The following is a 15,767-nucleotide window of genomic DNA, read 5'->3' as shown; positions in this document are numbered from 1 at the left end:
AGACTGCTGATATTCTTGTTTCATCAACTTGCTTGTCAATAATTTACCTCGTTTAAGAAATTGTTCATAAGTAGAGCATGCTCGTGCGTATCGAATCAACTGAGATATAAATACTCCGTATGCAGGTGATGAAGCTATATTGCTGCTTAAGTAAGGGAAGTTGACGATAGAAAAGTTAAAGTCCTCACGTTTAGGTTATCTAAGTGTTCTGTCATTTATTAAGAACCTGTTTTAAGTCAACAGAATGGGTATTTTTAATTGCATTTTTATTGCAATACAACATGGGTGCATCCAAGCCAAATCTATGAAATCGCATCAGACCTTAAAACATCGATCTAAGTCTTGACTGATTTAGATCTTTTTTTGTCGTTTTCTGAACTGTCATTTGTCCTTTCGTAGAGAAATTGAGGGGGGGGGGCATAAACTTCTCAATAGAAAATAGCGTATAATACATGTATCAAAATGGCTGGTCAAACATGAAATATTGGACTCATTTTCAATTGCATTTGACAATATCTATGTGGTTTTTGGAGACCAGCTCTTCCAACAATTTATTGGAATAGACATGGGAACCAATTGCGCTCCGTTATTAGCAGACCTATTTTTGTATTCATATGAAGCAGAATTTATGCAAAATTTTATGCGTGAAAAGAAAAAAAACACTTCCTGTGGCCTTCAACGCGACCTTCAGATATATCGACGACGTATTGTCAATTAAAAATATAATAATTTCCCTTCCTGTGTCGATAAGATATATCAAGGAGAGCTTGAGATAAAAGATACTACAAAGTCTTGACACATCTCTTTCATACTTGGATATTTTACTTGAAAAAGACGTTAATGGTAACCTAACAACCAAGTTAAATGATAAACGTGACGACTTTAACTTTTCTATCGTCAACTTCCCTTACTTATGCAGCAGTATACATGTACCTTCATCACCTGCATACGGAGTGTAAATATCTCAGTTGATTCGATACGTAAGGGCATGCTATACGTATGAAAAATTTCTGAAACGAGGTAGATTAATGACAAGCAAGTTGATGAAACAAGAATATCAGCAGTCTCGTTTAAAGTCATCATTTCGTAAGTTCTATATGAGTGAAATATTCTTGAGAGGGATGTTAAACAGTATACAATCAATCAATCGTAAGTTCTAAGGTCGATACAATGACCTTGTCAGCAAATACAATTTATCATTGAGTCAAATGCTGACTGAACGTTTTTCATACCAATTGTTAGTCCATTATTTATACACTGAATTGACGACGGATTTTTCCGTTATTTCACGATCATGACAATGAGCACACGGCGGATGTTACCGGTCAGCATTGGAAGCTCACTCCTCCATAACACCCGATCCCACCTCTGATGTTTTAGAGGTCCGTGTTTGCTCTGCTCCTATTTTGTATTGTTTTATGGACTTTGAAATTGAATACTGTTCGTTTTCTCCATATCCTTCTTTTTAGTCAATGGTGACGCAGATTACCTTTGGAATGATACAATAAGATACAACTTTTCAAATAATTTCTGTTTTAATATGCTTTATTAACCTTAGTTTAATGCCAAAAAAATGTTTGGTATTAATAATAAAATATCAAGGCAGACAAGCACGTTGCAGCAATCGCTATGAGACTGGTCTTCTGCCCATCTCCTCCGCTTTTATCTGCAATTAAACATGACATTAAGCATAGTAAGATCATTTTTATCAAGATCAAGGTAGTTATTTGAAATAGATATCTGTTACAATAATGATCTCGGTGTTAAATAGTATACGGTTGTTGACTGGGATAGAGGGAAAGAATCTGATTTCACTCCTGTACAACAGACCAACTGTTTCCCGAGATCCTCCTTTGCCGTGTGAAAGGATGCTGTAAACCAACCTTTATTCGCGTGCGAGAAATATTTGTCATCGGGTATATTTCTCGCCGCAAACTGGTCCTTTAAGTCTCTATGTCTATAAACCACGGATTCAAAAAGACTTGATCGCGAAAATTAATCGTCGCGAACTAGTTATTCCCCTGGTTAATCGCTAAATAAAGTCGTCGCGAAGAAAAGTTGGTTTACAGTAACTTAGATGCACAGATAAACAAGTAAGATGACATCGGATACAAACACATATAAAACCAAACATTCGGCGTTTTATTACAAATAGTTAGCTTTAATTTTCAAGCATCTGCAAGAATTATTTGCTGATAAAATTGTTACAGATAGACACAGAGGCACACACGGGCAAATCAGTAGACACTTCTTACCATATAAGCGAGGTTATCGTGAAATCCAGAATTAGAATCAACAAACTCTTAAGGTATGCACAGTCAGTTTCTTTGAAAAAATATTTGACAAGCCGAAAACAAAAACAAAAGAAAGAAGAATTCTTTAAAGATTTAATTTTTTTTCCATGGGAAAAACCAAGGAGCCGTTTTTGTTTTTATGTTATATTCTTATTTGTATACACCGACAAGTGGTGGCGTTTCGATATGAGTGAAAAATTTATTGAGAGGCACATTAAACAACATATAATCAAACAAAGTAGAGCTTTGCGTTTTACAGTTTACAGTTATATGTTCCTTACCACATTCCCACTTTTTTCGTTGCTCCTCCAGCAGGTGCGTGGTGGTTAATATTTTGCTGATCATAACGACTGGGACGCTGTGAATAGTTTTACAGTAATCACTGACTGATTGTATACACTGCAATTCCTCCTTGGTTCCACTGTAAGAAAAAAAACGTAAGGATTCAGAATTATTACACTCATGTTATTTCCCTCTAATTTTAGTTAGAGTGATAAAACCCGCATTACGCATACAGTGGTGAGAGTTTATTTATGAGTCTTCTTTCAGTATTGCCGTATCTTTTTAAACGTGGTGGTAAAAGCCAGAGCAAACATTGAATAGTACGGAAAAAACGTGTCAATACCCCTCCGATTAAAAGTAGGGAGTATTTATTAATGGAAGTGTCCGTCTCTACATCTATACATTACGCTTTGGGGTATCTACTTCTATACAAAAGAAGGAAATTCCATGAGACCTTCACAGAACCTTTATAATATTATGTCATTTAGCGCCTTCTTTTTAAAAATTTTGATTGGAAACTTGTTTTTGGTCTTCCAAGGTACAACATCGATTTTGCCATATTTGTTTTATATTGAAGGAGTAGAGTATTAGTTTGTAACTCAACTGTCCTTTGTTTTTTTTTATTTACAATACACAATAATATATTTTATCGACTATATGTACCAAAAGACGACAACTGCCTTTCACTGAGTAATTTTTAATTGTGAAAGCCTCTTCTGATGTTGCCTAAATACTGTGAAATCACTAATTGTCGTGAGACTTGACTAGATTTTCGTTTTTCTTGATAAGAAGAGCCAACAAATTTATGTCCACCACGACATGCAATTTTTCTTCCTTTTTATATTATACGTAATTACTCAACAATATACCCTTTTCCTATGACATCTTTTGCGTATTCCCCTTAGCCACCATCTTGTACGGCAAAGTAGTGAATTTACCTCTTTGAGCAACCTATTTTAAACATGCATGCAAGAAATATATGGGGAAAATATTTACAATCTTAAAATTATAAATTTAAAGAGGCTTTAACAAACGTATAATCATAAGAAAAATAGTGTTACCTTTACCTCAGTGGCCAGTATAACAATTTGAACTTGGTTGAATAATGAAGGGATCTGGTAATGTTGCCCTACAATATGGCGGCTAAGGGGAATAACTCATAGGCAAAATATATCATCTGAAAAGGGTCTATTCCTCAATATTAACATATGCATTATTCTTTCTTAGATGAACCTATTGAAGAGAAAATATGTTCAATATTTGGGGGTCAGAGGTCATAGTACGACCGAATCGCTCGGTGAAGTGATCTTGTTTACATATATCTCTGTCTGTTTTCAAAACTACCAAGTTTAAAGCGATGAAAAATTCACGAATATGTGTGGGTTTTTTTGTTCAGTATTTGAAGTAAGCACAATACCTGCAGATATAATGTTTCATCCCTTTGTAATTATCCTCTTCAAATGGATAGTGGTCCCGGTGACAGCTCTGTAGCTCGGCATCTGAACAGTCGATAGCAATGGACCCTAAAATAGGAACCCTTCAAAGGACTGACGGATATGGCCATTTTAAACTATATTTATCTTCTTTAGAAGAAGAGCTCCATATAAAGATAAACAGGAGTGATCAAATTTTAAAACTTAAATGTATGAAATTGAATATTTGACAGCGTAGGATATCATTTCTGTAAAAGGAAGTTGTATATGATGGTTAATTTGTTGAACCCCAGCTTCCCTGAAGAAAAAAAGTAGCTGTTTAATCAATAAAACATGTATCAAAGGAAAAACCTTAAACAAACAGATAAAAACAGTATGAATTTATATTTCATTATGATTTCGTTTCGGAGAATGTAGAGTCATGTAATTTCTTGAAATAAAGAAAACCTTTAGTTACCTTTAAAGAAGATTAGGAGAGCAGAACATATTGATAGAATGATGGTTGATAGTTTAAGGAACATCTTTTTTCTTCCTGGAAATGAAGTAACATGTTAAATAAGTGCTTAATAAGAAACAAGGATGTCTGCCGCGTGGAGCAGTAGATAGATCCCCTCTGAAGTATTATCTCAACTTTTGTATTTATAATTTTTTTGGCTTTTAATACTGATATACTTTTCAAAAATGATATTAAAAAATTATTTATCATTCTTTTATTTTATATTGCTTTTATTAATTTCCAAATTGTACTAAAATAATGCAAACATACCTTTACAGGATTCAAGGTAAATAAAAAAAAAACCTTTCTCACATACACTATCGTGGTGAAAGTGAACATGCATCTCATCCTTATATACCCCGACAGTTATTAGATGTTTATTTGCTTAATTCATTGAGTTTAAAGTAAGAAACATAAGTACTAAATTCTGTCCTCTGTGCAATACATGTAACGAAATCAAATGATTCATTAAACCTTATCTTGGCATGAAATGCTTCTAATTGAAACTTTTATTTCAGTTTTCCTTTACAAAGAGAGGGCTTGCCAAGAATATTAATTTTAATTATTACTTTCTTAAAATTATTAGGTTTTTTTTTCTTTAAAAATTCTTCGTGTAAAACTGCATCCAATGGTCGTAAAATATTGGTGGGAAAATGTAATTGTATGTCAGTTAGAATGGCATCCAACAAGTATATATATTTTAAAAGCGGAAAAGAATAAATATAACTTAATAGTAATGTTACTGACGACTGGCTAGACTACCTGTCCTACCTGACCGCTTGCCATTCTTAGAGCCCCAGCCCTTTATTTTAGGGATAGCTATTAGTTAACAATACTTAAGCTTTTCAATATTGTATTGATTTTTGTTTTACCCCGAGCATGTTGGAAATATCCAGGAGAGTGGTAAATCTGTAAGGAGTTATATGACCGAAGTTTTAAATACTTTTATATGTTGGTTTTACAAATTTACATTAATCAAATACTAAGGAGTACAGAAAGCTGGGCTAATTTACAGAGTAGAATTTTGTTCATGAATCATACATTCATATTGTTTATAAACAGATTCCTAGGACTTACCCCCCCCCCCCCCCCGCTCTCAGCGTTATGCTCATTTTTCCCACTTTGTCCATTGTAAGTTATTTGTAAATATTTACATTACATATATTTGAAATGAATATAAAATGAATGGAAATCTGTCGTATTCAAAACACCATAAAACAGACAGGGTGCCAAGAGGTTAAAACATGCGGGTTTTTTGACGTCATAATCGTTGAACGCCGAGGAAATGCAACGTCACAAGCGAAAATCAACAAATCACGTTCAAATTGCACTAAAGCGCGTTAATCAATTTGTTTGGACACACCGTTGCAGTTATGAAACTATATCACTCAAAGAATAATGATTCATTGTTTTAAAACTTTTAATCTGCGAAAATTATGGGACAACTTCCATCTGTACCTGTATTGCCAGAGTATGAGGAATCATGAAAAACATAATGAACAATATTCATACGGATTTTATTTCTGAGTTACTGACCCATAAAGTTGGTAAGGTTAAAGAGGGAAATCAGTGCCCTACGCTGGTTGACCCTGCAAAGGGGAATAACTTTTGTAAATGTAAAAGTCGTCTATAAAGACAAAATTATTTTAAAGTATCAATATAATTGTTAGGGCAATTAGTATATAGGTCCTATTACCACGGTCTGAATTTATCAGGATCAGAGTTTACCTGGCGCCGCTGACTGTAAAAAAACATGTCCGTTTGGTTCTCTCTCCTGCTTTTCTTCGCTACGATAACGCGAGGATTTCTGACCATCAGAAAATCTTATGCAAATGAACTATGTAGTTTGACTCAGGACTTAAGTTTTCAAAGTTATTACTACTGATGTTTATTTGTATAGATAAATCTTCCTTTTATGTTTTTTGCTTTATTTATCGTTTGTAAATATCTCAAAAGCGGTTGAGAGTAAAGACTATATTTTTACACGCAAATTCAATTTAGCGACTAAGGGGTGGACGTCCTGGCTTGCCTTGATCAGGCTATCAGAAGCTGGCAATTGCTCTTTGAGCAATTGTCCCGACTAAAAACAACTTAGAAATGGCATCCAGACTCAAATTACGTAGTATACATGTTGCAGTTGTAATGAGTAATGTATCGTGGGTCCAAAAGTTACTGTGTAAAGCAATCGTTTGAAATTTTCTCTTTGCCCATTAAGAGCTCCATTAAGAGCTCCGCAGTGACAAGTGTCGCTTCGCGCCGCTCGCTTTTATCATAGAGTTTAACTACAGTAGTTTTCCCAAAATGCCCGACCTTGAAGTCGTTCCGCGAGCATGAGCATGCCAGTAATGCTGACTAACGTGGTTGCTAGCATTCGAGCAGTCTATTGACAGTAGTTTTTCTTTCAAAAATACCCGGCCATGAAGCTGATCATGCGCTATTCGGAAAAGCGCACTTACTTAGTTGCTATCGCTCGACAACGTTAGAAAAAAACTGTCATTGGAATGATTTTGCGTAAATAAAGCCACTAGTTACCTTGTGCCCTTTGAGCCTTGGATTTATGGGTTTGGTAGAATCTAAAGATTTCGTTTTGATTGACTCTGCAAGCAAATTCAAGAAACAAGAGATGTGTACCATATGGACAGAACTTATTCTCAAGAATTTTAATCTCACTTGACTTAAAATTGACTTGAGTTGAGATATCATGTTTTTTCATCATCATGCTCTGGTTTAACTTTATTTCTTTGACAATTTCCATCTGACCTTATTGGGGATGCTTCCTTCTGTCTTGAGCATACCATGTTTCCACTGCTTCTTTCATTAATAATGGTGAGTCCTAAGATACTGTCTCTGAACTGTTAATGCTTACATGCACAATTGTCTCATGCATAAACAATTTGTTGGATTATCGATTCAATAACCTATTTTAATACTTACGGTTATTCCACCCTCCTATGATGTCATAGGTATTTGCAAAAACTGTTTTTAATTTAAATCAATACCTAATAGAACAATATCTTTTAGAGGAATACTTTTCATTAGGTGAACTGATAAATATTGTACAGTAAAAGAATTTTAAAAATGCATATTTTCTTTATTTTATCAATTATTCAATCTTTAAAAAAATGTTAACAAGGGCAATAATTCCTTCTCAGGTCTCTTCATTCAGAAATTACTTTATTCTACTTTTAATGTAAAATAGTTTCCATGATATTCACAATTCAAAAGTATCTTAGAAGTACGAAGTATTTAGGAACATTCAGCATTAGAATTATGCATTTTAACTAGTTTTACATATTTTTCAATAATACTGTTTCCAAAAAATGTGCGATTTTTTTGGTGACATAGACTTCTGTTTATTTATGTCTCCCATCTTAAATAATATGGCGACCTATACATTTTTTGCAAAAAAAATGAAAAATTTAAAGTTTATCAAATGAAAATAAATGCAGTTTTTGTACTTTGAACCATTATAATTGTGAGGGTGGAAAGACCTTAAGTGTACTGTCACCTCTCTCTGGTCAAGCATTGCTATTAATTGGCATTGAAAAAATGATTTAAAGCAGCCTCGTCAACGAGGGAAGGATGGTTCGAATGGAGCTCCGAGCTCAAGTAAATAAATGGAGACAGTATTTTGTGGCTGTAATGCTTTTGAAATTTTGCAATTTAGATTTTTTTTCAAGATGATACCTAAACTAAGCCCATTCTGCTTCAAGTGCCAATTCTTCGTCTTTCTCAGATCGGGAGGCCCGGGAACGGAATAATAGATTGTTCTTTTATTTATTTTCTTTTACACGTACATTCGATGAAACGGGTAGCAGAAATATTATGTATTGCATAGATGTTTTTTTTGAAAAAAAAACATGATATTCAAAATTCCTAAAAATAGAAAATGTATTTTAAGATATGTCAGTCTTTTGTATCATTAAACATAATTTATATCTTCTGTCAATTTATTATTATTCGCACGAACTGAAAAAATGAGTTTCAAAGTCATATACATGAGTATACATTTTCAAAATGTACTTTTCTAAGATGCACTCGTAGGATAATCAAAGGAAACCTTTTATAGCTGTTTATACATGTACTTTGCAAGTTAATAAAAAAAAAGTATAATTGGTGCATAGTGCACCACAGGAGGTAATACATATAACGCCTTTCTTGTTGATCATATGTAAAGTAACGTCATTATAATGGAGCCATTACTTTTGTCGCATAATTATCAAATCAGTCATAATAATTTATTTTCAATACAATTTTTCAAATTGTGTAAAACTTCATCTATTTTTTTTTCACAACGTGAATGTCCATTTTAAAATTCTATATAAACTTTTTACGAGATCAGTAGATTTCACAGCATATACAACAAGACGTCAATAAGTCTGATAGGTCTTCTGTAAGCATCGTGCAACAACTTTCTAAAAATTGCCCTTAGTTTATGTTTCAAACCGAAGGCCATGACATTCGCAATTTTGAAAGAGACACCGTTGCTCATCATAACTATACACTTAACATGCTTAGTTCGTTTAATTAATACCCATGGATAGAGAAGGGTAACAAAATGCATTTCAACTAATCAGTAATATTCAGCAGTAATCAGTAGTGCCCCAATCCCTGACCATGGAGCCAAACACCAGGTGACCTAAAAATTGAGAAGTTGTCATGTAATAGTAAAAATCTTCGCCAAGAAGAATGGGCGGAGCGAAGCGGGACCTTATTCTTCATGGCGAAGGTTTCTCTTAATACCATTTTATTGACTAAGAACAGAACCCCAGCGAATAATATGACTGAATCAATAATAAACTACTCCCACGACTGTGTCATATATATTACACCTGAATTGACCGTTCATTGTACATATTGAGCATATCCATATCCATATGGAGCATTATACATATATCACATGGCTTCGAGGGTGACATAATATTCTAGTATAGTCGCCCAAGAAGCCATGTGGTATATGTTATATGACATTTTTGAAATTAAAAGAAAATTTAAAATCATTCAAAATCGTTAACATTTACACAAATGATCCATAAAAACCTTCTTGACGTTAAGAAATACGCTGTGTTCTTTACTTTTGCTTAGCAACCGACGTCATAAAATCTCAAACCGGAACTAAAATGCGTAACGTAAAAACACGTGAACGTGATCGAAAGGGTGACATAACTGTTTCCGTCGGGGGTGACATAACTGTTTCCAGCGTGACATAACTGTTTCCGGTGTGACTCAGCATTTTTCAGGGTTTATAGCGAAACTTATTACATTTGTGATATAATAAGAAAACTTATTCAAAAATGTTATATATCCATATTAAACACACGCGGTTTATTGAATAGCCTACAGCCCATTCAGGTTAACATGGAATTAAATGAAATTGCTAGATCTATTTGGAAACTGGTATGGTGAAAGTATTATAAAGCTGCTGGATATCTTTGAACAGGAATCTTAATGTCTTTTTTTAAAATAATAAATTGGAGTTAAGATGACAAGGCCCTTATGAACGTCACCATTGTGTCAAATAAAAATATAATCTGTCTTCAGAGACAAGGCTGGTCTTTGAAATATATATGACGATGATTGCATTTTCTAAATGTACCGAAATGAGAAAAAATAGTATTCAGCTTCTTTATAGTTTGATAAACAAAAACAAATTAAGAAACAAAGTGCGGAAGATTCTGGTTGGCTGAGAGAAATCATGTGATCAGTTCTGAGGTTGAGGGGATAAATGGGTCAACTGAGTGGAGTTCTAACCCTAACCCCCCTAACCCTAACCCTAACCCTAACTAACCCTAACCCTAACCTAACCCTAACGAACCCTATCCCCCCCTTAGCCCTAACTAACCCTAACCCCCTAACCCTAACTAACCCTAGCCCCTAACCCTAACCCCCTAACTAACCCTAACCTATTCCCCCCTTAAATACTGGAGTTGTTTACACTGTTTACATGGATACGTAGGTACTACGTTTTTTGTTTATGGACACAGGTAAATACTTGGCAGCGTGTGCAAAAAACATTATGACGTCACGCATTCATTCACAGTCTAAAGCTCAGTCTAGCCTAACCGGTTTGAACTGGTTTTACTGAAAACAAAATCAAACAAGACAGATTTTGATTTTTATTCAATTTTTATTCACAATGAAAAAAAAAAATATACATACAATTACATTTTCTGTTTCTTCTTCTGTGCCTTTTCAAATCTGTAATCAATCACTTGTTATACCCCAAATTTTTCAAGTAATATTGAAGACAGTCTTAAAAGGCATACGAGCATTCAGGTAGAATTCATAACTGGCTAGAAGTTTTCTATTTTTCCAGGGGTCCCCTCGAAACAAATCCTGGAGACAGTCTTCTGAATTTCTGTACCAGAAACTTCTATCCACAATTCCACGAACACCCTCGATTGACCAGCTGTATTTTGTAGTACCATCCATCCCCTGAATAAAAGTGTAGTGTAAGTTTGTTGTCTTAGGACAATCTGCAGCTTGAAACTTATTTCTGCTTTCAAACCAAAAACTTTCACCAACATTTCTTTGCTTAGATTCTGTGGAATGGAATTTAAAATTCATAAAATCCTGTATGACTTCTTGTGGCGTTTTCATCCAATGTCCTTCCTTGTCAATACCATTTAAAGTCTCACAATACCAACGATACTCCGCTTCCTCTATCACATTTTTTGCGTGCTCCATTTTTTACCTGTGTTCACTTCCTAGAACTCACACAGAATGATCCTCAATGTCCAGCGCTGGTTTATATATAGCATGGATTTATTTTAGGGCCGTGTGCAAAAATACGTTTTACCTGCGTTTTCTTATATATATACCTGTTTGCATCACCTGTAAAGGGGCCGTGTGCAAAAAAAAAAAAATATGCTGACTACACAGGTAAATACTTGGCACCGATTCAAGTTTGTTTAGGGCCGTGTGCAAAAATACGTTTTACCTACGTTTTTTTATGCTGACTACACAGGTAAATACTTGGCACCGATTCAAGTTTGTTTAGGGCCGTGTGCAAAAAAAATACGTTTTACCTACGTTTTTTTTTATGCTGACTACACAGGTAAATACTTGGCAGCGATTCAAGTTTGTTTAGGGCCGTGTGCAAAAAAAAAAAACTTACCTGTGTATTGTGACGTCATCCACTGTATATAAATACGGTTTTCTCCGACTTTCGGGTCATTCTTCAGTCACAGCCATCACCTGATAGACATGGATTCTACTAGAGAAAAACAGGTACAGGCTCGACGAATATTGAAACGAAAAAGTACCGAGAGAGAAATAGATTTACCACCTAAACCCATTTCTGAGTATTATCACATGAGACTAGCTGAAAAAAGGACCTCTCCAAAATTTAAAGCGCATGAAAATAGATATGTCGTTCATTTCGATGAATTTCCAGAAGAAGAAGAAAGCACAGCTTTCCTTCGGCGATTATTCACAAACATGTTACAAGACTTCAAATCTAAAATGCAGTGTGATCCTAACGATTACCTCCGCCTGAACATAAGTCACCAATCTTTGGATTCAGACATTTCTTACGAGTTTATGCAATGTAAAGAATTAAACGAAGACGTCATTTTAAAAGAAATACAACGTGTGCAACAATCCAAAAAGGAGTTCAAAATCGGCGACGGCTCCACGGAATTCGATCTGTTACACATCGAGAATCCCCAGGGGAGTGGTGGAAACAGAAACAAACATCTACAACTGGATAAAGAAACTTTCAAGAAAAATAAACAATCCATCGTTCGGATCGTCAATCCCCATGATAAATTTTGTTTGGCTAGAGCCATCGTCGTCACTCGATTACACAGTCAGAAACCCGATCATCCAGACCCGGAATGGGAAAAACGATGGCTTCGAATGAGGTCAGGCGATAAATACTTAGACCAGAAACGAGAAGCCATAGCCCTCATGGAACAGGCCGGATGTGATATCACTCAAGCTTGTGGAAATGCAGAGTGGCCGAAATTACAACAGGTATTAGCTCCTCAGTATCGTCTGAAAATATTTCAGTTCAAATCTACTTCCACTAAACTCTGTTTAGAGCGCATCTTCAAAGGCTGGGGAGATGGAACTTGTTTGAACATTTTGTTAGACAACCGTCATTGCGATGCCATCATATCGATGCCGGGAGTAACGGGGAACCAATATTACTGTGATCATTGCGACGTGGGGTACAGAACTGTCACAGAACATCGGTCCAAGTGCCCTCATCGCTGTACCTATTGTTTAGGACCACACCCTCAATGTCCCGATGAAGGGATCAAGATTAAATGCCAGGAATGCCATGGAATGTTTAAGAACAGGACCTGCTACGAAGATCATTTAAAACCTCATGGTAAGAAAACCACCACTACTGTCTGCAATTTAATGGGGTTATGCGAGAAGTGTCAGTCCTGGATGCCTAAGAAATTATTTCCTCATCACAAATGCGGAGATCAGAAACAGTGTAAGATCTGTAAGAAAATCGTCGATGCCGATCATCGGTGCTACGTACAACTGAAGCCCAAGAAGAAGAAGAAGGGAAAAGGCACCTTAGAGTTTACCATTTATTTCGATTTCGAATGCACTCAGGAATCGGGCATTCACGTTCCTAATCTGTGTGTGGCACATCGCGTCTGTCAACATTGCGATGACTTACCCATAGACCGACCTTGTCCTCATTGTCAACACATGGGACCCCGTCAGCACCTATTTCAAGGACCAGACACCTTAAAGAAGTTCATGGACTGGTTATTTCAACCCACTACAGGTACTAAGAATTCCACTTTAGTACACGACGGGGCCATCGTCATCGCCCATAACTTCAAAGGATACGACGGACAATTCATTTTGAATTACATAGTGCATTCTTCTCCCCTGAAACCTAACGTGATCATGAACGGGAGTAAGATCTTGTCCATGGAAATATGTGGACTCAAATTCATCGACTCGTATAGTTTCTTAACCTTTCCTTTGGCCAAGATGCCCTCCGCTTTCGATTTGAACGAATTGAAGAAAGGTTATTTCCCTCACTTTTTTAATACGGAACAGAACCAGAATTACGTGGGACCTTATCCACCGGCAGCTTTCTACAATCCTGACGAAATGACTACCAGTGGACGAAAAGCTTTTTACGAATGGTACGACCAACAGAGGGGAAAAGTGTTTGATTTCCAGAAAGAGTTTGTAGGGTATTGTATCTCGGACGTCGACATTTTACACCAATGCTGTGCACGGTTTAGAAGCACCCTCAAGAAGTTGGTCAACGTGGACCCTTTCCAGGAATCCATCACGTTTGCCAGTGCTGCTAATTTAGCGTACCGTCGAAATTTCATGCCTAAAGACACCATTGCCATCATTCCGAACCTCGGGTATGAACCGGCACGACAATATTCGGCCAAAGCCTGTCGGTGGCTCACCTGGATGAGTCATCAGAGTGGATGTCACATACGACATGCCAGAAACGGAGGCGAAGTCCCGATCGGAAATTATACCGTCGACGGATACCAGGAAGCGACTCGTACCGTCTACGAATTTTACGGGTGTTATTGGCACGGATGCCCCACTTGCTATCCCAGTTTACAGACGGAAACTCATCCTCACCGGACCCAATTTACTTACCAACAATTACACGAGAAAACTCTCAGAAGGACTGCGGATTTAAAGGACATGGGGTACAACGTGTGTAGTATCTGGGAGCACGATTTCGATCAACAAGTGCAACAAGATGAGAGTTTACAGCAATTTGTACGAGATCTGGACATTCCGGATCCTTTGAAACCTCGAGAAGCCCTGTACGGAGGCCGGACCAATGCCACTAAATTATATTGTGAAGAAGGGGACATGAGATACGTGGACGTGTGTTCCTTATACCCTTACGTGTTGAAACACAGACCTTTTCCCCTAGGGCATCCCGAGATCATCACAGACGACTTCCAGGACGTGAGAAGTTATTTCGGTCTCATTCACTGTCGGGTCTTACCACCCCGAGGCCTCTTTCACCCCGTATTACCTTATCGGACGGGAGGTAAGTTATTATTTCCCTTATGTCGCACGTGTGCCCAACAACAAGACTCTACGTCTCAACACCCATGTCAACACACCGATCGGGAACGTAGTCTCACGGGTACTTGGGTGACGAGCGAATTACATAAAGCCTTGGACATGGGCTATACCTTAGAGCGAACTTACGAAGTGTGGCATTTCAAAGAAAGCAATCAAGACTTATTTAAAGACTACATCAATACCTTCCTCAAGATCAAACAGGAAGCGTCCGGATTTCCCCCCGAGTGTAAGACCTCAGAACAAAAACAAGATTACATTCGAGAAGTGTTATACAAAGAAGGATTCATGATGGACATTCTCAGTATCGAGAAGAATCCAGTGAGAAGAACCATTGCTAAACTCTTTTTAAATTGTCTGTGGGGAAAATTTGCTCAACGGTTGTTATTACCCAAAGTCAGATACTTGGACGAAGTAGAGGAATTACATCAACTCTTACAAAATTCGACTCTCGACATCAAGGGTGTGCGACTCTTAGTCAATAAAGAAGATTCCATTGAAGACAAGATTCTAGTGAATTTTCAAGACAAACAGGAATTCGTCGAAGAATGTCCCTTTGGAAACGTGATCCTGGCTTGTTTTACCACCGCCTATGCCCGCTTACATCTCTACGAGACTTTAAAACCTTTAGAAGAACGGGGACTTTATTTCGATACGGACAGTATCATTTACCAACATAAGGAAGGAGCTTTTAATCCTACCTTGGGTCATAGTTTAGGAGAATGGACCGACGAATTAGACGGGGATCACATCACCAAATTCATGTCGGCAGGTCCTAAAAATTATGTTCCGGACGGACAAAGGAACCGAGGTTCATAAATGCAAAGGAATCACTTTCAACCATCGAACCTCTCAGTTGGTGTGCCCAGAGACTTTAGAAAAAATGCTCAAGGGAGAAATAGAGGAAGTAAAAGTCCCCTATCCCAGCAAAATCCAGAGGACCCGTGATTATGAGGTGGTGAACAAACCTTCAGAGAAAACAGTTAGAATTGTATATGACAAGAGACAAATTGTAGAGAATTATAACACTCTACCTTATGGTTATTAATATGTTTGTTTGTTTGTTTGTTTGTTACAAATAAAAAATTGAATTGTTTTTGTGTGTTTTTTTTTCTCTATAAAAAAGATATTCTTATTTTTAAAAATGAAAAAGATTTCTGTGTTCACTATAAATAAGACCCTGAACCCATCTTTTCTTTCATTCATCAACATGTATTC

General features: G+C 36.6%; 1 protein-coding gene across 1 annotated transcript; it reads left to right on the top strand.

Moving 5' to 3' along the window:
* Nucleotides 1–13,469: 13,469 nt before the first annotated feature.
* LOC134245727 (uncharacterized) lies at nucleotides 13,470–15,368 on the top strand. Its single transcript, XM_062727986.1, has one exon. It carries the CDS (start codon nucleotides 13,470–13,472, stop codon nucleotides 15,366–15,368), a length of 1,899 nt encoding a protein of 632 aa, XP_062583970.1.
* Nucleotides 15,369–15,767: the final 399 nt, after the last annotated feature.

This window comes from Saccostrea cucullata, unplaced genomic scaffold (genome assembly GCF_032062105.1).
Source record: "Saccostrea cucullata isolate Sc308-1 unplaced genomic scaffold, CSIRO_AGI_Scuc_v1 ctg2154, whole genome shotgun sequence".
NCBI classification, from domain to species: domain Eukaryota; kingdom Metazoa; phylum Mollusca; class Bivalvia; order Ostreida; family Ostreidae; genus Saccostrea; species Saccostrea cuccullata.
The sequence above is the reverse complement of the archived record's forward strand: the minus strand, read 5'-3'. Positions and strand labels throughout refer to the sequence as shown.